Below are 27,115 nucleotides of genomic sequence, written 5' to 3' on the forward strand. Positions count from 1 at the left end.
GGAATATTCAACAATCTTTAGCACGCTCATTTCTCTCCGATTTAAATGCAAACTGTCATTTTCGAGACGCGATCTTGCTCTTTCACGAAAAGCCCTCTTAGGTCCATAACTACTGATTTGCCACATTGTGTCTGATGTGTGTGTCTCTGCATTTGCATAATATGGCGCATGAATGTTTGTGAAAATGTGGGGGTGATGTGTGCGACTGTGTGTGTGTATCTTCGGGCTTTGGGATTGTTTACTGCCGGTCTCTCCCTGCCCTTGCACATAGTCGGCCCTTAATGCACTACAGCTGTTAGGGTCCCGACACAGGGGCCTCCCATCAACGGTTTCATTGTAATGGACTGTGTGTGTGTGTTGTTTGTACATGTTAGCCTCTCTGTGTTTTTTCCCCTTTGGTAGTGAATGAGTGTGTGATACGTGTGTGTATCTGCAGCACAGTGGATGTTTGCTGTATCGCCTGGGTATTTTTTTTTTCCTGTCTCTGCAATGGTGTGTTTGGTTCTGTGTGCGCTTTGTCCTCGAAGAGCAGCTCTGTGACACTTTCTACTTTTCTCAAACATTTGAAACTTAGGAATGACTTCAGAATCCTGTTTTTTAAATCAGCCAAGGTGAAATGTACCTCAATTTCATTTTTGTGTCACTTTCCTCTAAAAGAAAACAATAAGTTCTGGTACCTTTGTTTAATTGAATTCTTCTGCAACACACAAACTCCAGACAGTACTTTGTTATTGAGAGACTGGTTGTTCCTAGAGCACTCTGTGTTAGAGGACAGTTTCTCTGTCCTTTATTTAGCCTTCTAGATTGTTTTGGTGTGAGTTGCACAGTTTTGGTGATATTGGCTCTAGACATGTAGGCTTTCCTGCATGTAGACTTTACTTGGGCAGGCCGCTGAAGCACATTGGTCATGCCTCAAGTATATTTGATGAATTGTGACTGCCTTGATGGACAGGCCGCTTTTGTTTTGCTTTTGCTCCATTATCATGGCCTGCAGGTGGTAACACCCTGGACATCAGTTCTGAGCTGGACGGAAACTCTGTCGAGAAACTGAAGGTTCATGTGCCCCTAATTCCTGCTCTCCAGCTGCAGTCCAAGACAGAGGTGAGACTGATTGGAGAGGCTTCCGCTTGTATCAGTTGGTTATATACCTGTAAAGTACTCAAAAAAAGGTATCATTAGCAGTTTCAAGCATTTTCTGTCCACACTACCTCCAACTGTATCACTGTGCACAACACAGTCTGCATCTGTCTATGATGGGAGGCTCATACTGGAGACACAGTGTAAACATTAATGATGCTCCACTTAAGTCAGCTATAATGTTAGCTAGCTGTATGCTTCTTTTAGATGTCGGATGTCGATGAAACTGCTCCGAACACATTTTGTGGATTTTTAGATTAGTGGAATGCCAGCTGCTTCCTTTATATCCAAAGGAAAAGAGATATTTCTACACTTCTATCTGCACAACTGGGGAAACTTCCAGTAAAACAACCTAAATAACACTTCAGGAGAGAGAAAAACAAAGTTGATTTTGTGGTTGTCCCTGAAATAAAAAGAAGAAAAGTTTCTTTTTCACAAATGCTTCCTGTGCAAATTCCACAGAAGGCTTTTTATACATGACGCTCGGGTTGGCTGATTGCTGTGCATTTGCATTGTCCCTGCACCATCTTATCGACTATATAATACATTGTCAAGTCAAAAATTAATCTCAACTAAGTTCATGGCAAGTGAACTCTCATAGCTGCTGTTGGCCATGGCTATTGTGTGAGTGTTATTCTCATGAACATGTATTGAAAACACAACAAATATGAGTCTTATCCTTATTCTCCCGGTTTTCTCCAGCGGGGACGGGGAGCAGGCTAAAGAGTGTGCCCAGGTCAGCGCTGCTCCGTTATGTTGACCAATTGCTGGCGACTCAGACGCATAATGGAGAAATTAAGTTTCTGTAATGCACAAATGAGGTTATCATTGGTTTTGCAGCTGTTCACGGGGTCAAGGAGAGATGCCGTTTTCAATCGAGGCTCAATTTAGTTGGGAATGTGATTAGATTTAGTCCTTCCAGTGTATTCTCTCTATTTGACCATGAATTAAATTAGGTAAATAGAAAACTAAAGCCATGATTGTTGTTGACGTTGAAATGTTCATATTGCTCTCTTGCAGGAAGCCAAAGGCAAAGATATGTACTTTGTCTCTGCATAGGTAAAAGTAAATGTAGTTACATGAATTACAGTGTTATGTAATGTGGCCATCAGTACTTCTGCTAATAAAATGTTCTCGGTGCTTTTGTATGAGTGCGTGTAGAAACAGAGATTTTATCCTACAATTAAAACTGGCATGGGGTCATCTCAGTGCAGGCCGATTTCCCATAATACCCAAAGCAACCTGTTGCTGTTGAAAGGTTATCTGATTATAAAGTCACGGTGTTTCTGTCATCTACAGCTTGTAAAGACATTACCGTCCATCAGCGGTATCTGTTAAATTTTTGATAGGTCAATTAAGGTCGACTTTGTAATGTTTCAGATACTATAAAACGCTCTAGTTTATATAACACCACTGCCGTTGGCTGAAATCTTGCCTATTATAACTAATGTTGTTGATGATCCAAAGAAGCTAATATCTGACATCTGTGTTGAGTTTCTGGCTCAAAATTTTTATATAAAACATTAATTTCCGCATGACTTTTTCTCTCCTTTAAGTAGCTTTATGTTTGGATAAAACCATCTCATAACATTTACTGGAATACTGTATATACATAAAGTAAACTAAATACTGATGGGTTCTTTTTAACTTGTTTGCGTGAATTTACAGAAAACCCAGAAGTAGCAGTGTATTTATAAAATAAATGAGGCGAAAGTTTCAAATAATAATGTGTGAGAGTAGTATGAGCTAAAATCTTAATGAGAGGCGATTCACAGTAATGTGGTGACTAAAGACCGTAGGGAGTCAGGAACATTTACTGACTTTTCCAAAATGGGTGAAATAACTAGAAGTTTATTTCTTTCTTGTCCTCAATGTCAGCAATTGAAGGGACTATAAACGAGTGTGGAAGATATCATTGATAGACACATGACAAACATCTGCTTGTAGCTAATCATCAGCTACAAACCAATGTGCAACAAGCGTATCGCTCCCTTTACTCGCAGGTAGCCGCTGCGATAGGTGTCGGCACAGATAATAACATGTTAGTGCAGATATGGGAGGAGAAGAAGTCAAAACCAGAAGCAAAGAAATTGCGGACGACCCTAATATGGGCATCTTATTTTTGGGGATTTAGCTGTAACCACAGAAGCCCACCTGCTTTTCAAACTTGCTGTTTCTGAGGGACAGCCAATCAAACAGAAGCTGCCTTCAAGGATGGGAAAATCGAGCTTGTTTCAGACATAAATTGAAGTGCGGGACTGAACCAATACTAAATATTAGTAGTAGTCCAACAATAGAAATCTAGAGTCAATAATGAGAACATAATTCACAAGAAAGATCCTAAGCATAATGTTTTAGAAAACATTGAAGGATACACTCAAAGGTCAATCACAGCCCCCTGTCTCACAGTTTTATTTATCTGGATCCTCACCCAAATTTAGTGGGTCTTCTTGTGTTTATGCTCCACATCCCCACCAATATTTTGTAGTATTCAGATCAATTTGGAGGTGTTTTATTGGCATGTCAGCTTATAAAAACAAATTGCCAAAGTGTAAGGATACAATTTAGTGAAGTATCGTAATAACAGGAAATAAAGACCATGAAATGATACTGAACTGAGTAAATATTATAAAGATGAGGTAAGAAACTCTTGTCCCCTTATTTCCAGCTGTCTTTACTCTGATGTCAAAGGTCAAACTGCAACCATCCCTGAAGTCAGCCTTTATTTTAATCTGAACTACACACCTGTAAAATCTGTTGACAAAATCTGTTCACAGACAGACAGGCAAATAAACACAATACTCAGTACTGCCTTTGTGGTACTTCCTGCTGCAGTAGGTGTTCCCCGGACCACATTTTGCTTTTATAACACAAACACACACACACACACACACACACACACACACACACACACACACACACGGGCACGCACAGGCAGACAGACTCGCAGATGGCAAATGGCACCAACACTCTCTGTCCCAACTGGTAATGACACTCTTTCCCATTAACATGTTACCTTGTTACCTGTTCTTTAGAACTCTTGCTGGAAACATTTCAGCAATCAGACTGAAAAAAATGTAGTTGTATATGTCCAGTTTTTACATTTGTAACAGTTTTAGGGACTGAAAGTTCATTTTTGATCCTGGAAAAGGTAATAAGACTCCACTGACCTTGAACAACTACTCTTTTTTTATGTAGTAATGCAGTCTCAGGCTTGACTTTTCTATATATGTTCATGGACAGAAAATACTAAAAGTATAGAGAATAAAAATGAAAACTTAAAATTAGATCTCCTTCCACACCAACTGGCTGAAGTCAAACTGCTTAGAAGTATTGCTTTTAAAAGAGCTACCAAATGGATGTTGTGAACGGGTGTTTCCAGCTGTTTCAAGTCAAAAATGAGCTTTTGATTTCATCACTACATCTTAATGTACTCTCACTATATTAACACCAGTGTATGCATGTTGTGTGTCTGTGTGTGTGTGTGTACAGTAGGTACAGTGACAGGGCTTGCTTTCTCTCCTTCCTCTGTGTGTGCCTCTCTCAGTGTCTGAGTGTGTGTGTGTGTCTGTGTGTGTTAAAGTATCACAGAAGTGGCAGTCTGTCAGCTCTGCTTTTCTCTGTGCTCCGCAGAACAATAGCTGGATTGGCCGTGTGTGTGACACGCAGACCACACACCCTTAATAGTGACTGACAGCACTAAGGGCTGCAAGCAGCATGCACCACTGATGCACACATACACACAGGCATTCGTGTTGTACGCACACCTAAGGACATAATGGTTTTAGTTGATTGGTGAAGGTTTCAGTCGAGTTGCATATGTGCATTGTGTGATTTTGAAACTGTGCGCGTGTGTGCATGCGTTCATTCATGCATGTGAGCGTCGGCATATGTTCTTTTGGAAGTGTTCAGCTGTCTTCTTGTAACGAGACTGTTCTCTGTGGCAGAATGAAATGTCTGTATCAAAGAAAAAGGAAAATGAAAGGAAATTAAAGTCACTTAAGGTTTTTATTTGTTATATTATGGCCATGAAGACAGGCGGACTCTGATTGGCTGGATGATAGAAGTCATTCGTCAATACCTGTAGCACATATCCTTGACATTGTTCTACATTAATTAAAGGCAAAGAAATATTCTAACATTATGTTGACGTTAATAGCAACAAATGTTAGCACAGTAATACATGGAGAGGTCAAGATGGTACAAACAAAGAGATGGGTGATTAAAGTAGGCTACTGGAAGATGTACATCTCTTTTAAAAGAAACTTGACTCATTACAAAAGTATGCTGGGTCTGAAGCAGAGGTGAGAAAAATGTGCTTTGGACAGTGCAAAATTGTTGGATTGGGTGATGGATGTGAGTTTTATGCATCATGCTTGCCCCAGGTGACACAAATTAGCTTTTAAATGCAAATCAAAGGAATAACAACTTAAGAGATGGCATAGTGCTCAAGTACGAATGCAGGTGTGGTGAAAAGTAAGACTGGTAGGAGACACAGTAGTAGTATTAATGTCATTTAATTTTGCTATTTGACCTGTAGTGTAGGGAAATCAGCATTCTGAAATAATTCAGACACTTAAACGTTGGGGTACCTCGTATTAATCTCGTTTCAAGGTTTATTTCACATCCACTGTTCTCTTACTTTACTCTGTTAGCATGGCCAATCATGTCAAAAGCGTGATGTGAATCAAAGTTGAGCACAAAACAGCTTCACTTTCCTAACACGGTGGAACCAAAGGGACAGTGAAAGAGGCTGGGACAAGACAAGATAACCAATTAAGCACGGATGAGTCCACAGCATTGGAGTAGGGATCATATGAAAGCAGAATGTATGCATTCAGTAAGAGCATTAGAAGTGTTTAATGGCCCAAACTGAGTTAGACTCATTTGTCAAACTTGGACCAACTTCTTTCTGTAGAACTCTTGTGTAGCTTTTAATATTAAAGTAAGATAAACCCAACAAAAAGGTTGCAGCAATGCAGTAAAAGTGATTAATTAAGGTAAGTCAAATGAATTTTTGTTTGCGGTGGTTTTCCAGAAGCGTTGAAAATGATTCCCTGTTGAATGCAGTTAATGCTCAGGATTTTCTGTGTGTGGCAAAAGACTATATAAGTTCCCAGTAGTGCACTTTAAACCTGAAAAAACCCAGCTAGCATCACATTCAGACGAGGTGTGTAGTTTGTTCTGTTAGGTGTCATGTCATTAATTCCCTGCTTATTGCATAATAAAGTGTATGAGGGCTTGTAGTGGTCCTATCAGTCTGAAGTGTGTCTACATGATCTGCAACGGAGTGTTTGAACACTTTGTGTGTGTGTGTGTGTGTGTGTGTGTGTGTGTGTGAGAGAGAGAGAGAGAGAGAGAGGACAAGAGAGAGATGGACTTGTGGAAGGGGGCAGCACTGCTGTGCATTTACGCTGAGAGATAGATGAGCCTTCTGGTCAAACAGCCCCTCCCCTTTGCATATACACACACACACACACACACACACCCCAACACACACAGTCACGCACTGAGCGAAAGAGAAAGAAACTGTGCTGCTGGCCCTTTAAGAGCAGAGCATAGATCTCACAGCTTACAGCGAGGGAGGGAGAAGAGGAGGGACGGAGGCAGAGCGAAAGAGAGAGAGGGAGGGTGTGAGGCTGAAAGTGTGTGAGTAGAGAGAGAGAGAGGAACACACAGAGGGAGAGAGAGAGAGAGAGAATCAGCAGTGTGTGTGAGGTTGAAGGATCACTTCTATCCCGTCTTGTTTTTGGGAGACTAACCTTGTTCATCTGAGCATTGTGGGACTGTTTTATGTTGTTGTTGTCGAGAGAGACGGACCCTTACTCCAGCATGCTCACTGAGCCTGAGCTACCTCAGGAGTGTAACAGGTACGCAACGCTTTCTCTCTCACACACACGCACACAAACACACACGTTCACATACAGATGACAGAGGCTGAAGACGGAGCGGGATGTAGGCTGGGAGGATAGCGGTATAAAGCAGAAAGTTGCTGTGTGTGAAGAGAAGACTCGGACTGCATGCGTGTGTGTGTGTTGAGCAGCTGTCTCAGCGAGTCCGCTGAGTTTGAGTCTGGAAGAGTGTGTGTGCGTGTGTGTGTTTGTGTGTGTGTGACAGTGGGAGACGGTAAGGGGGGGAGACTTGATGATTGACTGCTATGCTTCTGGTATATGCAAAGGAAATGTTATATCAAGCAATATATGTGTACACGTTTGTAAGAACAGTGAGAGAAAGGACTCTTTTTTTCTTTCCCCCTCCTTTGTTTTTACTGACGAAAGTTCTGTTCATTCAAAACCTTGGTGTGTCTGTAAGAGAGAAAAAGTAAACTCAGAGAGGCGTGTGTCTGTGTGTGTCTGTGTCTGTGTGTGTGTTAAAGTCAGAACGTGTGCGCCGTTCCTCTCATCATCTCGTCTGCACCGCTCATTCACCTCAACTTCTACTCGTGCGTCCACTCGCAACTCCTCCTGTAAACCTAAACCAGCCTAATATATATGAAGTTGCTCTGAGCAAGTCAGAAATAAACTCAACATTTCTTCTTTTTCAAACACTAAAATGTTTAAAAATAATCAGCCAAAATATAGAAATATGCCATCCTGTATTTGAAGTGTTTGCACTCTGCCCCGCTTCCCTTTTTTAAAGTTCTGTTTATTTGAGATTTATTTTTCACTTAATCCAAATTCATGCAAACCCTTAGTAATCCTATTGTCAGTCTCCATGGCAGTGGTGTTGTTTTTCTATTTTTTTCCCCCCTTGCCTTATGCTAATGTTAATTTCAATGTTGTTTGTGCAGGCCTGCTTCATTTAGAGGTGTCAGCCCTCTAACCTTGCCCTTTTCCAACACTGTCAACACAAGTGGCTTTTGCCTGTGGAATAATGGTTGTTTGATGCTAATGCTGCGAGAGACAGATTATGTTATAATACCCTACGATTTAATACCAACACACACTCCTGTCTCCCTTTGCCTGCTTGACTTTTATTGCATTATAGTAGCACTCTATTTTGGGGGGGTTTTTTTGGTTTTTTTAATGCCCTGATGAAACTAATCTTTTGTTCAGAGATAAACTAAGGTCGGCGGGTGGGTTGTGTGTGTGTCGGGCGGGGGGCCCCCCTTGAATTAAGAACACATTTAGATGTGGCAAAAAAAAAGTGTTTTTAATAAACTGTTCAATCCGGCAAAGTGGTTAGAGGAGAGAGGGGAGAAAAAAAAAGATGACAACAGCTATGAGGAATTAAAAATTTAAAGGATTACACAGAAAAGCAGAATGTATGGAGATAAATGCAGGGATTACAATGACTTAGGAGGAGAGCGCTTAAAAGTCTTGCTTTCCAGTAATGCACTCCATCACTGTGGCCGTGCTGCGTGTGTGTGTGTGTGTGTGTGTGTGTGTGTTTGTGTGCGTGTGTGAGTGCGTGTGAGAGTGTGTGTATTTTCATATGAGCGGGCGAGCGAGGTGAACCTTCCATTGAGCGGTGCGTTTCGAGTGTGTGCGTCGAGCGCTTGTCTCTCGGCGAGCGGAGCACGCGCGAGCTGCCAGAGTGTGTGTGCGCTCCAGCCTCGGTGGTTGAGATGCTCTCGGTTCCTGTGTCTCTGTAAGTGCCCGCTCGCCTCCTTCACCCGCGCTTCTTCTTCTTCTTCTTCTTCTTCATCTTCCCATCAAACTTCCTCTTCTCTAATTCCTCTTTTCTTCTTTGAAAATCATGCAGTTTGCTAAAATTAACTTTTTATTAAAAATAGCAGTTGGGGAAGCGTTTGAAAGAGTTCTATGTAAATGTATGATTTTTTTTTTGCAAGTGAGAAGTCATATTTTTGTGTCGTTCACTTAACAATGCAAAAATTTTCATCTCATTTTTGTCTTTTCTTGTTGCTTTGCAAAATTATGAGCCTGTCAGTTTACATTATTTCATGTTCTAATTTTGCATTCTGCTTTTTTGTGATTTCAATCACTTTTTCTTTTCTTTTTTTTGCTTCTCTGAGCGCTCTGCTGTGCATCAGAATTTCCAATGTGAAACTGAAAATAGTGGAAACAGACTGCCTTCGCTAGAACGGCCTCATCTGTTTGCACAAACAGAACAGAAATATACACATTGGAAGAAACGGAGAAAGCCAAAGCAACCAAATCATGAGAGGGGGGTTTTAAAAAAAAAAGAAGAAGAAGAAGAAGAGAGAAAAACAGACATTTGAAGGAGCCGCTCATGCCGCTGCTGGTGGACAGAGAGATGAAGGAAAAGAAATGATGTGGTCAAACTGACACATTCCTCACCCACAAAGAAAAAGAAGCAGGTTTACAGAAAAGTGAGAGTGCCAGAGATGAAGAGGGTAAGGGCGGGTGGGGGTGATGGGGTGAAGGAAGAGGACGAGAGGAGAGAGAGGAAGAGGTCCCTGTCAATGTAGTGTTAAAGCAGTGGTGCATTTTCACACCCCTCCATTTGTCTCCTCCGTCTTGTGTGTGTGTGTGAGTGGAGATGAAGGGGGTAGAGACAGACAACAGTGGACGTGTCAACACTTTGAACAGTTTAAGCAGGACACACTCAGATACGGAGTGATAGTAGTTGTGTTGTATTCAGCAGCTAGAGCGCCATTAGCAGCCGGAAGGACTTTACTCAGTTTCCTCAACACGTTTCAACAGTTTCAATATTTGTCACTTTAATTTATCTTCACTGGCAGAGGCACATTTAATCATGCCCTCTACTCGAGCACAGGCACCTCTAATTGTTAACTACCCTCTCAGATAAACACCTGAAATGGGATGCATTGTTCATATTAATCAGCTGTGTCGGTCAGTCAGCAGTAATTCTTCCATTGTAGGATCGATTTTCACACTTTTCAAACTTTTGTGATTTTTTTTTTTTTTTTTGTAGACATAAGAACGGTGTTTTATTGTGAATCTGCAACTTCCACTAAATCAGAATCGAGTCTTCCGCTGCTGTTTATTTCTGTTTATTAGAATATTTATTGGCTTTCGTTTTGTAATTATAGAGGAACGAACAGTTTTTAAAGACCAAGTTCTTGTGGCTGGCCGATAACAACTTGTTTCCAATTTGAGTAAGCAGTGCTGCTTGCAGTGCAAGTGTCGCTGTACTTCATTTAAAAGGGGTGAGATTAAAGTGGTGTGTGTGTGTGTGTGTGTGTGGTGGAGGAAAAGGAGAATGTGTGTCTGAAGGAGAGAGAGTAGAGTAATTGAGTAGAGTGTCCGTGCTCTGCAAACTAATGCGCCATTCTGCCCTTCTCTTCCCCTGTGGCCCTGTCCTGGCCTCCCTCTCTCTCTCCCTCTCTCTCTCTCTGTCCCCCCCACCCCCTCCACCACCACCTTGGACTGGAGGCCATTGTCTGGACCATATTGTCTGTCCCCAGAGAGGCTTGATAACCGTGTCTCCATCCATGGAACGAGAAGGGGGGGTTAAAAAGAAAAAGAAGAAAGAAAGAACGACAGACAGAAAAATACCAGAGGAGAATGCCAAAGCCTCTCCCCACCCCTCCTCCCCACTTCCTCCCCTTTCTCAGCACACTCCTACCCAACCCTTCACCCCTCCAACTCTCTCTCCCACCGCGACCTCCCACCCTGGTGTGCTCAGCTGACCCTCGCCAACAGCCAGCAGAGAGAGGGAAATATTAGGCCACATTTGTTTTTGTTGTTGTGTTTATGGATGGGGGAGGAGGGGATGAAAGAAAGTGAGAATGATGAGAAGCGATTTGGGGTGGGGGGGGGAGTGCGTGCGAAAAAAGTAAGAGAGACTGACAGAGGTGTTCCCTCCAGGCTAACTAGAGTGTAGTCATATGACATGAGGTCATAGGGTTGGAGTCAAAGGTCAGGTGGTGGGATTCTGTTGTCAGCAGAGCCAGAAAGCTTAGCAGTGTGCTTGCACTGTATATTCGCTTTTTCTCTTCTCCTTCTTTTTCCCCATTTCTTTAGCCCTCCATCAATCCAGGCAGCTTGTGTTGTGCTAATCCCTCTATGTTGCTTTTGCTGTCGCTCTCTGCCGTTCACATTTACACACTCTCCATCCTTCGAATCTTCAATAGGAGACAGTTTCAGGAGCTCGGAGCTCCCTCCCGGAGCGCTACAATGAAACCTCTGTTTTTCCAGGTAGTGAGGTAGCGAGGGGGAGAGAGAGAGATGGGGTAGGGAGGGGGTGGGGGGTCGGAGGAAAAAGGAGGAGACCATTTGGGCCGAGGTGGGAGAGTTTCAAAGTGCGGGGACGAAAGAAAGAGGCCAGCTGGGACTCTGTGTGCGCTATTTGTGTGTTGTCATTTATGTGAGAGAATGAGCTTGCATTTTGTGTGTGTTTATCTCTGTGTGTGTGTGTGTGTGTGTGTGTGTGTGTGTGTGTGTGTGTGTGTGTGTGGGTTTACAGGGGCAGGCCAAGTCGCTGACAGTGAGACAAATGTTGTGACTCCTTTATGGATTGCTTAACAAATGCAGCACAAATAGTGGCCCTGGCACAACAATGGAAAAACACTGTCCGTCGCTCAATAAACATTATGCATCGTCTCCCCCTCGCAAAACACCAGGGGAGCGGGGCCGCCGTCCACCGGATGCACTTTTTCTCCTCTCTCCGTCTGCATCCCCTCACTCCCCACTTCTCCCCCAGTTCTGCCTCTCGTCTTCCTTTTTCAATGGCAGCACTCGAGATTTTCCCACGGCCTTCCGTTGCGTAGATGGCTTTCCTTATTTCTCCCGTTTTGCTTTATCTTTTCTCCGTCACTAAAACACCAGTGACGATCATGTAGTGACTCCGTGTAAGGACATAAATAAAAGTTTTAAAGAGGGAGAAAAATAAAACTGTAAGTATGTGGAGCGATGCCCCTCTGGTGACTAAAGCTTTGGGTGGATGAATGGGCGAGCGAGACAGACAGAATAAGGGAGGGAGAGAGAGAGAGGTAGTCCCAGAGGCCACATGAGTTAGCCCACGTCTTTTTACGCCCACCCCCTTTGCTCTCTCATTTTCTCCCTCTCTCTCTATACACACACACACACACACTACACGCATGACTTTTTTTCTCCAGCGTGTGTGTGTGATTAACAGTGGTGACATTAGGGTTGTGTGTTATTGCCTTTTGTGGTTAAGCTGGACAGGAAACACGGTTTGAGCTGCCGGGCGCCGATTTAGGGCACCTCACAGAGGATGCTTTGTGTTTGTGAGGCTGAGTGTGTGTTTGCGCCTTTGTGTATACGTGTGTGTGTAAGGGTGTGTCTCTGTGAGTGTATGAGCATATACAGGCAGGAGCTGTGTTCACATTTTCTTCCCGTTATGCGCTGTTTATTTAAACAGAGAAAACGATTACGGAGCGTTTTACAGCAGTTCTAGTGAAATTCGTACAATCGCGATATTTTTTAAACTTTATTTTCACACTTCATCAGAATGTCTCCCTATAAAATTGGTATTTTGTTTACAAGTCGCTGATGTTTGAGGGCTTAATGGTCCGAAGTTCTCTCAGAGTCTAAAACGAAACCTTGCGCCTGTCAAGAATATTTAAATATAACAAAGCAACACCAAAGTAAAAGGGAATATCGCTGACCTCCTCCTTCCTAATCTTTACGCCTCCATCTCAGCTTTTCCTCTCTGTTGCTGCCCCACTCATCCCACTGTTCGAAAGGACAGTCTATAAATAGATATTAGGCAATATCCTTAAGAGTCTGCTCGGAGAAGAAGGGAAAGAAGGAGGGAGAGAGAGGGGAGCGATGGAGCGACATTCTTACAAACAGCTGATTGTGTAAAGAGGGAACAGTGAGTAAGACAACACCGGGGGAGGGAGAGGGAGAAAAGACGGGGAGAGGGAAAGAGCAGGAGGACAAGCAGTGTTCAAATAAGTTCAACAGCGTGTGACGGAGAGACGGAGGTAGAAGGAGATGGGGAAATTGTTTTGAAAGCTGGGAAGTGAAGGAGGAAAAAGAGGAGGATAAACAAAAAGAAAAAGATGGCAATAAAATGAGCGATAGCATGACACAAGGGGAAAACATTTGTTGAAATTCCTGCCTGAGGTGTCATACGTAAATGTTGCGGTCTGCTCCTCGGAGGCAAAACGCTCTGGGCGCCTTATCTAAAAGGCACATTCCGCTCAACTATTTTGATATGCCCTTCCATCCCCTCAGAGAACAATTTCAAAGATAGCTCACATTTCCACGCAAATAGACCCCACACCTGAGTGACAGGCAGGCAGTTCTTAGCGCTCTTAAGGTGGTGGTGGATGTGGTAGTGGGGGGGAGGAATAACGAAAACACAAATGTCACGTTGGCTCCTGACAGCCCTTTGGAATTAGCCTCTGCGCTTATTTTTACTGCAGACGATAGATCCAACTGACTGTGTGGTGGCTGAAATAATGGGTTGTAATTTAAAGCGAGGGTGCGAACACGCACACGCACACTCATGCGTGCATATGCCGAAGCACAGACGCACACTTTACTGTGGAATTCTCCAGAGGAGGCTCCCACGCTCCCTGAAAGCTTGTTCTGAGTAGAGGAGTTAACAAGAGCAGTTAGCACCATGATTATGTTAGCAGCCAGACACACAGAGTGAAAGAGCCGGGTGTGTGTGTGTGTGTGTGCGATAGTCTGTGACATTTCTCTGATGGCTGCTTTTGTCTTTCCCTCGCTCTCCCTCAAAGCTTAAACAAATCTTTGTCCCCACTTTGCTTAATTCATTTGAAATGTGTCTGGATGCATTTCTGGGGGATGTTTCGCGTGTGAGAGCAACATCGATCGCGTGTTCATAAGCTCGCTGCCTGTATTTAAACACACTTGCGTAAGCTTGCCGCCGCTGACGTGCCAACGTGAAATGGACGTGTTGATTACAGTAAGCGATGGCCAGGAGACAGTTAACCACCGCTGATGGCGATTATTCGGCCTGTTAATGGACGTCCGTCGCTGTCCGATTAGTGACTTAGCTGCGGTGGACATATGTGATATGAGGGACTTAGTTGAGGAGCCACTAATCATCAAAAAGCCAAAGGGAAGTGGCACTCTAATCTCAGCTTAGCACTCTCACTGTGTGGTGTTGTGTGTGTATGTGTTTTTTCTGTAAAAGAAATGAGGGCTTGGATTGAAGGGGGGGAGGGGGGGGCAAAAAGATGACTTTTTAAAATTCTTTTTCCTTGAATTTGTAAATACGGCAAAAAATGGTCGTCATCTCATTTGAACTGTTAAAGAAACGTGTCTCGTGTGTTTAACAGAGAAGGAGATGTTCCTTGGTGTTTTTTGTTTTGTTTTTTTTTTTAATCCAAAATTATGCTAATTTCTCTTAATTATTACCCAAGACACCCGGAAATTCATGACATTATCTCTTTAAATCTTCGCTGTTTAGACAGCTTCCTTTAGGTCTACCACCAGCATGACAGCCCTGCCAAACTTTTAAATGAAGTAGCCAGCGAAACCTGCACACCCGCTGTGCCCAATTGTATAGTAATTTGACTTCAAAGGTGAACAGACGGGGGAAAGAGGGACTTTATAGCCGGAGAGGAGCTGCGAATGGCCTCCCCATTCATAGACACCCACCTCTGAGGAAGTAGTAGCAGAGTTGCGGGAGAGGAGTGGGCAAATGAGAAGAGGAGAGAAGAAAATCCAGAGATTGAAGTTGCTCTCCCTGCCCCTTAGAGCTTTTGGATACCTGTGTTGCCTTCTGTGTTAATGTGTAACTGTTCTTGTCTATGGATTGCCCATATATCTAGATATGTTTCTGTGGCTACTGTGGTTAAATGATGGATAACAGCGCTGTAAAAACCAAATTAAAATCCTCCCATGCTTTCAAAGATGTCTCTGTAACAGAGCCAAAGTGTAACATTAGCGAGGCAAGAGCTCTCAAAACTGATCACAGGTGTGTGTGTGTGTGTGTGTGTGTCTGTGTGTTTGTGCGCGTGTGTCGGGTTATGGCCCGAGTAGAGGTGTGCACAGGATACAAGGGGAGGTGTGTGTGTGTCTGAAACAAAAGGCCTTAGTGTGAAAGAGTGAAAGGAGGTAAAGTAAACAGGCGGTGATGAAGACAGACCTGCAGTGTTCTGCTCTGTTCTCTCTCTCTCTGCCTGTCTGTGTGTGTGTGCGCAGTTTGTACAGCTGGGCCTGGCGCTTGCATTATACGGCGCGGTGGCACACGCGCGCACACGCACAGATATAGCTTTCCCCACAGTCATTCCAACATGCATCATAAATGTTATCTCAAGTCAGTTTTAATATCAATTTGCTTTAGTGCTCGCATTGTGCAGTTTTATTTCGAAACAATACACATTCTTCAGCTGTCATTTATGGCCTTAGTTTTTGCTGAGCAAGAGAGAGCGTCCAGGAGAAACCGATAAAGAAATCAGCTGCAGATACACCAGCCAGTTGATTTCGACAACTGTCTCTGTGTGTTTGGTTGCGTGTACTTTATATGCCGTCCTTCATGAAAGCACTTAGCCACCGTCAACATTATTGTAACTACTAAAACATGTGTTTCATCCAGTCTAACCTTGATTAAAGCTGCGAGAAAGTCACCGAAAAGGAAAGATTGTAGCTGTACAGAACTTTCTGATTTAGTAGTAAAAGTTATATATATATATATCTGTAGTGGTGATTTAGCAATTTTCTGATTTAACTTCAAATGAAGGGTCCCTTCTAAGTGGATGAAATAGTCCGGTGCAGCGTTAAACAGCTCTGCAGAGCCCATTGAAACTCAAAAACGCATGGAAGGAAAGCTCTATGATCCTGAAAACCTGGGGTTTTACATTTAAAAAAAAAAAAAGAGCGAGAGAGAGATCCTGTATACAAAAAGCACTCAGTACGAAAACAGAGAATACAAATTCCAATTTGTAAATCAGTATAAATTATTAGATTATGTATATCTATGAATATTGCAGGCATCCTCTAAAAGCAATTAAATGTAATTAAATTAGGTCACTATGGTGCAGGGGTTTTTCTGTTTCCTTTCTTTATCTTTATCGTTTCTTTTTCTTTTTTTCTTTAATCCTTATACTTCAGTGGAGTTTATTTGATTTTGACCGTAACCTTCCTTCGATGTGATAAAGCCGCATGTTGCGTGTCCTAGCGTGGCGCTTTCCTCATCGCCTCCAGTGAGCTGCACTCAATATTGTTTGCCTTTCCACTGTCATAAGGTAAATAAGCAATGAATTAGCGGCAGGGCTGCTCCTAGGAAAAATGCCAGATGTACAGTCCAGAGGAAATCCAATAGAGTTGAGAGTGTAATCAGTTTACCAGAGACAGGCAGGGGAGAGAGGGGAAGAATTTGAGGGAGAAAGGCTGAAGAGGAAAACGGAGGAAATCACAGGCAGGCACGATATGGATGCCGGATAAAGAGAGTGTGCGGATGAGTGAAAAAAACCAGCTTGTTAAATCAAAAGAAGGAACAAATTAGCGGAGTTTGAAAGTCAGATGCCTGTTGCTTATTTCATCAGGATCAACCCTCCACTAAAGTTTTCACAATCCCTCCATCCTTCCATCGCTGTCATGTGTTGCCTCTGTGCGACTGAGCGTTAGCAGCCTATTACCCAGGGTCATAGTCGCAGTGGCTTCAAGGCTGACAAGTGCATCTGAAAGCACTCAGGCGATGCTGAGAACCACATTAAATTCTATTATTGCCGCATAGTCACTGCATCCCTATTCAGCTGAAGTACAGGGAGGCAAATTTACCTTGTGAGAGACAGAGTTCACCTAATAGATGTGGCTTTATATCCTTTGCTTCTTTTCACGGGAACAAAGGCAGAGTAACAAATGCAAACAGCGGGGGCTGTCGTGCTGCTACCTTTTTTCCTTCCCGTCACTCTATTGTCCAGAGGTTTTCATAAACACACATTATTGTCACTGTACATACTGCTCTCACTCTGTCTCACACTCTCTCTCTCTCTGTCTCTCTTTCACAATCTGTTTTTCTCTCTGAAAGCCCATTGTCAAGGTCATTTCCTCCACAATGCCAGTCCAAGCGGGCTCCTTTTGCAGTAACGGCCCCGGTGAATGGCCCCCATGGTAAACATACTGTAAGACCCGAGAGTGCGTTTGAATGTCTGCCAAGAAGCTGGCTAAAGGCGATGTGAGGAGATGCCCCGTTGTTGTCTTTATGGGCACAAGGGTTTCCCGAGAAAACGGAAGATGGAGAAATGTTGCAGGTAGATCAGATGAATGTCTATCGGAAGGCAGTAAACAGATAGCAGAGGGGTAAACACTTAAAAGTTTGAACAATCCAGGAGTTTCTGAGAACTAGTTTGGAGCCTCCACACTTTTCATTGCTACCAACATATAAGTGGAGTTGTCAGCCTATTATATCATCTTTTGAGTGTTGCTCATTCTTCCTCCTGTTTTTCCTTCTCTCTCTTGTCTTTCTATCTCCTATTTATTTTCCAGGATGTCTTCCAAGCGACCAGCCTCTCCATATGGGGGGACAGATGGAGAGGTAACCATGGCAACCAGCAGACAGCGAGTGGAGGATGAGGAGAGTGAGGGACTGGGCGGTGTCATCCACCTCCCCCTGGCCTCCTACTGCAACAAGGTGTCCCCTCGCTCGCCCCCCAACCGCAACTTGGACAGCCCGCCCAACATGGTAAATAATAATGGCTTTCAAATGAGTCTCACTCATTGTTTCTCACGCTCGGGGCACCCACCTGTAGCTGATTTTGGGTTACAGGTGAAACCGTTGTAGAGACATTTGGAGGAACTTTTGTGTCTGAACTCCTCAGAAAAGTCAAAAGTCTTCGTAGAGAAACTGGAAGAAAACTTTTTATGAACGACCGTTAGCAGGTCCTACACAGTTCCAGTTTTTAAAATATAAACAGATATAAGCCAGAAAAAGGAGTTAACATTAGATCTTATGTTTACATGCCCAGAAGCAATAAAGCAACTGAAGTATAATCCCAAAACTTGCATGGTTATCCCCTACATAGATATAATGCAGACCCTACATTCACAGATATGTTTAGCATCAGCAAAGGTTGTGGAATGCCAGAGTGATTATGAGCAGCCAGCTGTTGAATATTTGTTTTTAAAGCCTTATTTATGAACTATTTTATTTAGAACTAGAGGCAGCATTCAGAGGCCACAGAGGTGACATCGTTGGTGGGATCAGTGATGTTGTACACCACCTGTGAGTTGGTGTCATCAGTAAACTGCAACGGAATGGTACTTAGCCATATTAGCTATTCATGTGACTCTCACCAATACATGAAGGAATCTCTGTATGTTTGCTCTCTCATGTGCTTAAGACTATAGCTGGAGCCCAAAGAAGTGCAGTATCCATTAACGGTACTTGGAACCGCCATTTCACTGTTGGCGTAACAGACCTCATGATGTCAGTGTCCAGGTTGTTATGATTAGTTGTTAAAAAAAACTATGACTCTACCTTTAGTGATGCTAACATTTGTGTGACTATGGGACTGCATTGCCATAGGCCACAAAAAAGAAAACATTTTTGTAACCACAACCAACCACTTGGCATAGAAAAGTGTCCAGTTTAGACCTTCAGCTTTGCAGACTGCAGGCTTTGTCATTGCCTTGGGCTTCATCTCTCTATCTCCATTGGCTTTCTGCCTTTCCAAGTTCTTCCTATAAGGCTGTCTACCTGTGTGCGTTTGAGAGCCTTGGGGTGGAAAGTAACCGCAAGGCTCAGACCCCAGATCAGATTGTGGTCACGGTAGTTTCAACCTCTAGAATTAAGCGATTATTGAAAGCATAGCAGTTTTCTGTCTTTAAGACAGCCAAGCTAAATGAGCTGAAAATGCAGTTAGTACCTGTATGACAAAAATCTACAATCTTTGCTTGCAAAATGTTTCATTTTGCAGATGTATTCAGCTGGAAATTAACTTCCTCGACCTTGTGTATTTGTCATTTTAATTTCGTGAATTAAGCATTTCTTAACTAATTAGAACGGTTTTACTTTTATGGGATTTCCAGTCATTTCTGGACAAGTAAACAGCTTTTTTCACATATTGAATGCATTAACAGTTTGGGTCTGCTTTAACTTTGGTATGTTGTTTACTCTTCTTATGGTGGCCAAACACTGAAAAGGTACATGTATCTCCACAAGGATAAAAGAAAACGAGGTGATTTGTCTGCTGACTGACGGTAGACGTGAAAAGAAACAGAACCCTAAAAAAAACAAAAACGGAAATTGACTTTCTTTGCAAGTGGAAAGCAGGTTCTTTCTGGGAGCTGACTTTTTCTTTTTAAATATGAACATTTTTAGGTTCAAGGCTAAAATTTGGGTGCACGTGTGTATGAGAGAGTTTTTTTTCCCTTTTTTTCCCGCTTTTATGTGCGCGCCACCAGCCGTTGCCTTGAGCCCATTTGATGCACAGTTGCGTGACTGCTAAAATGTGAGCCATTTGAGTGAGTCATTTTCTTGGGGAGGAGAGTGTGAGGCTGCTTGGTGGTGCTAAATGTATGGCGTTGTATTTGTAAAGGTGTCTGTGTGTCAGTGTGCGTATATGTAAAGTTGCGTAATTCAAATTGAATATTGAGCTGTATTTTTGCTAGTTAGTTTGTGAGTATCAGACTTTTATTTATTTTTTAAACTTGCTCTGATATGTCAACATAAACAGTATTGATGCAACACTTCTAATCTTTTTTGTATTATTTTTATATAATGATGATCAAATTATTTAATAGTAGGATGCGTGTACAAAAAAAGGTTTTGCTACATGTGTTTTTTGAGATAAGAGTATTTAGGTTATTAACACAATATTGTTTATGTTATTCCACTAGTAGATTCGTTATGTACCTATAACTACCTTAGCTGCCAGGGAATCCATGTTAGCTAGTAGCTAAATGTGGCGCAAAGCAACTTGTGCATTTTTTAACGCATGCTACCTAACAAACGCCAAAAAAAAAAAAAAACTAAAGTAAACTTCTCCTGGCCCTTCACCTTGATACACACCTTGTCATAGCAGTGCTCTGATAACACCTGTCGACCTTTCCCCCATACTGACCATAAATACCCACGCGCTATAAAACAATGAAACGGTGGTTAGCAACTGTAATTAAAAGCTAATTCTGTAATTAGCTTGCTGATTAGCCAGTAAGCCCCTCCTACTGTGGACTCTGTATGTGTGCTAGGTGTGGACTGTAAACCAAAGTCCTGGGATTGCAGGGGAATACATAAAGACACACACACACACATACACAGGTGTGCAGAGATGCAGATCTTCATACTGGGTTATCTGCTGTAGTTGAGATTATTCCCACTTCATTTAGATTTACACTATCCATTTACACTGTTGATATGTGTGTGTGTGTATGTGGAAAGTCTTATTAATAATAGTTGATGTGGATTATTAAGTGCAAGCCTCTGCGCGTGTGTGTGTCTGGCAGGGAGTGGAATGGGGGCTTATCCGACTGCCTGCTTGGCATGTTGTAAGATGTGTGTTAAGTTTTTCTTTTTTTTTTGAAGGGGGATTCAGAGGGGGGTGTTTAACAGTGCCAATCCCTTCAGCGCTGACTGTCAGTGAAGAGTGGCTGGAGAGTGAGGAGAAATAGGGGAGATTTACAAAGAGGTGGGGGTGGGGGGGTCTCCCCCTCCCTCTCTCTCTCTCTCTCTCTCTCTCTCTCAGGGCAGTTGTTGTAAAGTGATAGGGGGAAGTAAATGGCTCATCGGCGACTGCTTGACTTGGATGTGAGGCAGCGGGAGGCGCGAGAGAGGGTGGGGGGCAGATTACAGCCTTATCTTGTCATAGTAAATTAACACGGTGGCGGAGAAGCGCTCAGCTCCACACTGACCTCTTCATTCCGGCTGCCTCGCCTGCCTGTTTGGCTTTGGCTCGGCTGCTCTACCTGCCCACTACAGCTGCACAACCACACTGAGTGAAAACGGCACCCGTGCATATTTTAAAAGTGTGAAAGGTGTCGGATTATTCACTTTTTTTCTCCTTTTTTTATGTGTTTCATTCCCCCCCTGCCTGTGAGTAAGAATAGCACTGCTCATAATGGTTTGCAAATGAATGTAGTTTAGCTAAAAAGGTTGTCTTTAAAAAAAAAAAAAAAAAAAAGAAAAGAAAAAAAATTATTGAATGCGAAGTTCTCGCTATGCAGCTGGACCCTGATTGGGCGGGAGCACCTGAGTTCAAATGCGTTACGGGAAGGATTTTAGTCGGGAGTTCAGCGAGGTCAACCAATCAAATCCAGTTATGGCACTGCCGAAGTTACAGAGAGAAACAAAAATCTGTGTAAACATATGTGAAAATTGTAAATGAAACAGGAAACGTTTAAGCCCACAGCCCGTGAATGAGATATTTTTCTCTTGCTTTCTTTCTTTTAGATTTTTTTATGTTTATGTTTGCAGATGCTGGCAAAAAAACCCAAACTGTTTTCACATCAGGCAGAGGCAAGCATCTTCTCTCATAAATGTGCTAATGGACAAACACTAATTATTTCATTAACAGGCGAGATGCACGCTTACACGTTAGAAAACTATAAAGATATTTCATCAAGCATTATTTCTTATTCATTTTTCCTCTCTCTCTTTTTTGTCTAATTTGTATGTGTGATTATGTGCGTTCCTGTGTGTGTGTGTGTGTGTGTGTAAATGTGAATTTGACAGATTTAACACAGTCATTGAGCAGTCTTGAGACACAGTGGTCACACTTAATTTCTCATGCCAGTGATGCACTAATGAATCAACACACGCTTGCCTGTCAACAGTGAGGGGTCGTGGTAAAATATACTGGCGTATTTTTTTTTCTTTTTTAGCCAAACTGCTACTTAAAATACAGCTGCAGGTTTTTAGATAAGGAAAGGGCAAGTGTGTGCAATAAGACAATTAGAATCAGGAGATTAAAATTTTGTAATTTATTGGCTTTTTTTTCTCTTCAGTTTTGGGGGTCAGTCGCATAGCTCAATATTGTTGGAACGCACGGAGAAAACTAATGCGTGTCGTTGTGTGTTTTCTTGCTTGTCCCCATCCTGAAGGACCCCCCGAGTCACTACTGACAGTGTCTGTGTTTAGCCATGGCATGTAAAGGGATTTGCTGTATCTGAGGTGTGTTAAGTGTATATATCGTGGAGATTGGCAGGCTCTGGCACAGGGCTGAGTCTCGCCCCCCCACCCCCCCACCCCCTCGCAGGAGCGATCGGTGACATTCTCTCGGTGTGTATTCGTGGGCACGTATTTTAGTTGAGCAGCTGTTTCCAGCTCTTCCTACTGCCACGTTGTCCATGCCTTGATCTACAACGACGCGCCAAGCATCAAATATTGTTTTTCACACATACACCTTGCACAGCCCGAGACATGTCAGGCTGTGGCGCAGAAAGAAGGGAGAGAGAGAGAGTGAGTTTCTTCTGTCGGGCAACGGAGAAGGAGGGAGAGAAGAAGACGGAAGGAATAGGAGAAGGAAGAAAAAAAAAAGAAGAACATGAACAGCGGCATCTGTGCTGGCTGTAGGAAAAAAATAGCATTTGGCAAGAGTTAAGTGTTTTTAAACCAACCTCCCCTCACAGATGAGCTTAAGAAGACAAAAGTTGTTTAATTCGGTTCCATTGCAGAGGCAGTAAAAGGATAAAGAGAGTGGGGCGCAATTTTTACTTTGTTCCAGTCATTTGGAAGAGAATTGACATCTGCAAACTAAAGGCAGAACCGCCCACACTGCCAGCCTGCCACATCCAGTGCATATAAATACATATATGCAGACACTCACACATTTACACACCTACAGGCTATGTGGTGCACTCACAGTGTCACACATATATGCACAAAAAAAAAAAAACCTGCTCGCACAGACATCCACTGAGAGGAGGGCATGAACATTTACAGTAGCCAGAATTTCTGTTTGCACTCATGAATAAATGCATGCTGATGAGAAAAAGTTTTAGCCACCTGCGTTACTCCGGGATCGGCTGACTGACACCCATTTACAGCGGAGAATCTGCCTCATGTCGTGTCTCTTTTTTGATCCCTCTGTCTTGGACTTTGCCGTACAAATCGCCAGTGAGGCGCGTGGATTATATGCCGGGAGGCTGATCGGGAGGTGGGGGGAGAAACATAAGCCATTTAAGTTGCCTTCGGGATAAGGCTGTCTGTCAGAGTTCACACATAAATAATGTCACAGGCCCTAATGTACCAGGTCTTTGAAGAAGCCACGGCTCCCTGCTAATTCCCTTTGATTGGGGAAATGACCTTCATTGTTGGACGCAGCGAGATGACATCTCTCTGGCAGCTTTTCGACAGAGTAAAGAGATCCGACAACCCCTCACCCCCACTCCTCTCAACTCCATCTCTCCGACTACCCCCCAATCTCCCTCTGCATATTCTTGTTCTGTTTGTTTTGTTTGCGCGACATCTTTCTCGAAAGAAAGAGTGCGGCTGTTTTAAGTAGGCGCTGGATTAGATAAATGGGATGTGACAGGTGTGACCGCTGCCTTCAAGATGCCTGCTTTCCTCTTTGCTCTCTCTCTCTCCATGCATCTCTCTGTCAACTCGCACGCTCTCGCTCGCTCTCATTTCCTCTAATAACGCTGCTTCTCTCTCTTTTTTTTCTGGGTTTTTTTGGATTTCGCTCAGTCTTTCTTTCTTGCTTTCTTTGACTTTTACACTCTTACGCTCTATCTCTCCCTCTGTCTCGTTACATTTGCACGTCGTGCCGGCGCTGATGCAACTCCTAATCACAAATCCGCTCATTTTTGAAGTCTGATTTTCCCTAATCTGAAGAACAGCGAGAGGGTGAAGGAACAAAGAGAGGCACGAGCAACCAACTCGGTCAGGTGGTGAGAGGAGAAGAGCAAAGTCTTTCAGGGCTTTTAAAATCACAAGACACTTGTGACACAAGGCTGTTAGCAGCCTCAGCAGCGACTGACTGAAACCTCATTACCCAGTCATATACAGTATACACAAACGTTCCAACCTCTTATCATTGCTGTCACAATCTGTCCCTCTGTTACAATGCATGTGCAAGAACGCCAAGGAGAGGATGAGTGAATTATTGAGTGCGCTGACTTATTCAGAGTGTGGAAACACACAGAGCCCAACACAGAGAGTCAGCGAAGTGTCGAAAATGCCAAGTGATAATGGTCTGCTGTACCTCTCATATAGTGTTTGGCTTCCGACAACAAAAGCATCATCGATGTTGAAAGCCTCTGCCTGGCTTTATGTTCTTAAAAGGACACAGAAAAATAATTTGAGACTTTGTTTTGAGTTTTTTCTCTTCTTAAATTGTCCCATTGAAATGCTTTTTTTTTTTTAAATTAAAAAGAAAGATCAGTCTATCTAGACCCTAAATGACTTCACTGTGGACTGTGATCTTAGTATTAAGTTCCACTTCCACCGGCAGCCTGCGAGTTAATGATTAGAAAACCATCTCCACCTTAATGCTCTGTAATGTCATTATTAAAGGTGGAATGTATCACCACCTCCCCATGCCCGTCCATCTCTGTGTCTCTCCCACATGCACACCCACACAAAGACAAACACAGGTACGGTGTATGTGTGCCGCTGTCCCAGGTGGCGTGCCCCATACTGTAGTGAGATTAGCCAAAGATTAACCCTGTGGACCATTGACCCCACGAAGAGCTGAGCTGACAGACTGCTTGGCTGATTGACTGACTCATTTGTTTTTGTAATTAAACAGCAACACGCACAGTTTACCACACCTGACTGTGAGTTCAAGAAGGAGCGCACCGTATCCACTTCTGTGACTTGTCAGTGCATGTAGAGCATATATACCCTCATGAATCCATCTGTGCATGTGACAAAGAGATAACAGCGTTCCCTCACGAAGCTGACGGCATCCTCACTCTCAGTGTCACCGCTAATTGGGCTGAGCCGGCGTTAAGTCTATAACGCCGCCTGTAGAAACAAACACAGGTTTTATGGGGTCACAGATTAAGATGCTAAGAGTTACTTAGCACTCGGCTACTGTCCTGAGGCTTGTTGTTCATGTTTAAGCTGTCGTTTTGAAAGGGAACAATAACGTCCGTACTCAGACTTGCTTATTTAAATGTAAATAAGTGCGTTCGTGCTGTCAGTGGTCAAAAATTTGGCAGTGAAAGTTGATACAGATTTATAATAAGAAAACAATAAGAAAAACACAGTGTTTAGTGGAAAGAGGTAAACTTGTTCTTCTGCAAAACTCCACTTTTCTAAATATTTTTTTTCAGCCACAGTCATTACTTCCAAGCATCATTAAACTAAACGTGTTGGCAATAGAAGAGAGCTTTACTGTAAGCTGTATACGTTATAATTAGTTGCTGACATGCTGATTGTCTTTTTTCCTACAATGATGTTTTTTGCCCTTTCAGTTCTTTATGAGTTTAGGGGAATGATTTGACCTCACAACAGAGCCGTTTTTGGAGGGGTTTTTATCTCTGAATTTGATGGAGTTGCATCCTCAGCATTAATTGTCGAAAATCTTAGGACAAAAGTAAAGCAGCGCTGAAAGTTGGGCTTGGAATTTGTAGCATTGGACATCCCTCAAAGGAAGCCATTGAACGCTTTGTAATGAAGAGTTAGCGTGACACTTAAAGAGTGCGCAGTCTTTTGCTGTTTCATGTGCTCGTTCTGTCAAGTACCTCCAAGTCAGTCAAATGCAGATTCCAGAGGATCTGAGAGAGAGAGAAGAAGTATGCCCTAACTTGAGATAACTGGACAGGGATGAAAGTTGTTGCTTTGGGGTATAAGAACGGGAGATGTAGAAAACAGGAGCGAGAGTAGGGAAGAAAGATGGAGATAATGAATGGGTTTATGCCAGCTCCTCCCTCGTCTCCTCTTAATTTTTTTTCTCTACGGTTTGTTTGTGTCTTTAAAATCGCTTTTTTGAAGCTAAGAATTGATTAATCCCTATCCCCCTCTTCTTCTCTCCTCTCTCCAGGAGCAGGATGGCACTAAGGGGAGCTCCCTGAGTCCTTACCCTCAGCACAATGCTACCTCACCAGGCAAAGAGGAGGGCGGAGGCGGGGGGCGCCCCTGCAGCGACGGGGGCTCGGCCGCGGGCACCCTGGGCACCCCCGAGAGACGCAAGGGCAGCCTGGCAGACGTGGTTGACACACTGAAACAACGCAAGATGGAGGAGCTGATCAAAAACGAGCCAGAAGGTCAGTGATGAAAGGAGACGCTTGTTACAGCCAGATGTGTGATCTGCAAGTCCCCACCATCTCCCTGGCTCTGCGCCCGACTTTTATTACACTCTGTTGTCGTTTCCCTCTTCCTCATCTTCTTCTTCTTTCTTTCTGTCTTATTTTCTTTCTCTCTCTCACTCTTTCCCTCTGTTCTGAACCCACACACATTCAGATGAGAGGCGAGCCTTTGTTTTTTTTCCAGCATACAGACAGACAGCATTGGCTGCTTGGGCCTATTGTCCACCGTGCCTTGCATATTTATCACAACCTGACAAATAAGATGCGAGCGTGGATGCACGTGCTTGTGTGTGTAGTGTGCACTGGAGTGAGTGTGAAAGGCCTCCAAACATACTTTAGTAGATTAACAAATCACCAAATGTTTCCCTGCTTTAATTTGAAGCAGTTACTTAAAAATTCTCTCAGCTCAGTGATCATCTTATCACCTTTCTTAGTAATTTTGTAACATGTTCTGTTGGATACAGATTCCAAACATTGTTTTTCTGCAGGGCCTCCATAGTTGAGCTCGATTAGCCCCCACATTTTACTGTCAAATTTATCCTCAGGCTAAACAGTTGGAGTCTAGAGAAGATAAAGTTAGCCCACTAATGTCCACTGCTCCCACAAATGGGAGCTTAAGTCACCATGAAATGCATTTAAGAGATAATGTGACAACAGGTGTCCATCCCCTTTAGGAAGATGTGCTAATATAAATAACAGGTTACTGTATTGGTGGGGATGCTTCACAGAGAAGTCAGTGTCAGCTTTAAAGGATATACTGCATCACTAAGAAATGCAGCTTAGAGCCTGCAACATGTTGGGGTCCTACCAAAACCTGTTGTGCAGGAAAGTCCTTTCTAATTAACCCGAAAAGATCCTGATTGAGGGACACGAGTTGATTAAGAGTCAGTTTCCATCAAAAACAAAAACAGTTTATCAGAGTTGGACATAGTTGGTATGATGTCACCTGT

The 27,115-nt window shown here is 43.1% G+C and overlaps 1 protein-coding gene across 9 annotated transcripts in view; it reads left to right on the forward strand.

Annotated features, from left to right (window-relative positions):
- Positions 1–27,115, forward strand: part of sox5 (SRY-box transcription factor 5) — a 249,566-nt gene that overhangs the window by 156,878 nt on the left and 65,573 nt on the right. For 6 of the 9 annotated variants that reach the window (XM_031758484.2, XM_031758485.2, XM_039601288.1 and 3 more), the window contains exons 1-3: positions 6,777–7,007; positions 17,460–17,655; positions 25,901–26,123. In XM_031758484.2, coding sequence (XP_031614344.2) covers positions 6,931–7,007; positions 17,460–17,655; positions 25,901–26,123 — 496 coding nt within the window. In that variant the 5' untranslated portion in view covers positions 6,777–6,930. Of the gene's footprint in view, positions 1–1,069; positions 1,102–6,776; positions 7,008–8,516; positions 8,728–17,459; positions 17,656–25,900; positions 26,124–27,115 lie in introns of those variants that run through there. The other 3 variants (XM_039601287.1, XM_039601286.1, XM_039601285.1) reach the window with 3 other exon arrangements.

The sequence above is a fragment of the Oreochromis aureus genome, linkage group 17 (genome assembly GCF_013358895.1).
Source record: "Oreochromis aureus strain Israel breed Guangdong linkage group 17, ZZ_aureus, whole genome shotgun sequence".
NCBI classification, from domain to species: Eukaryota; Metazoa; Chordata; class Actinopteri; order Cichliformes; family Cichlidae; genus Oreochromis; species Oreochromis aureus.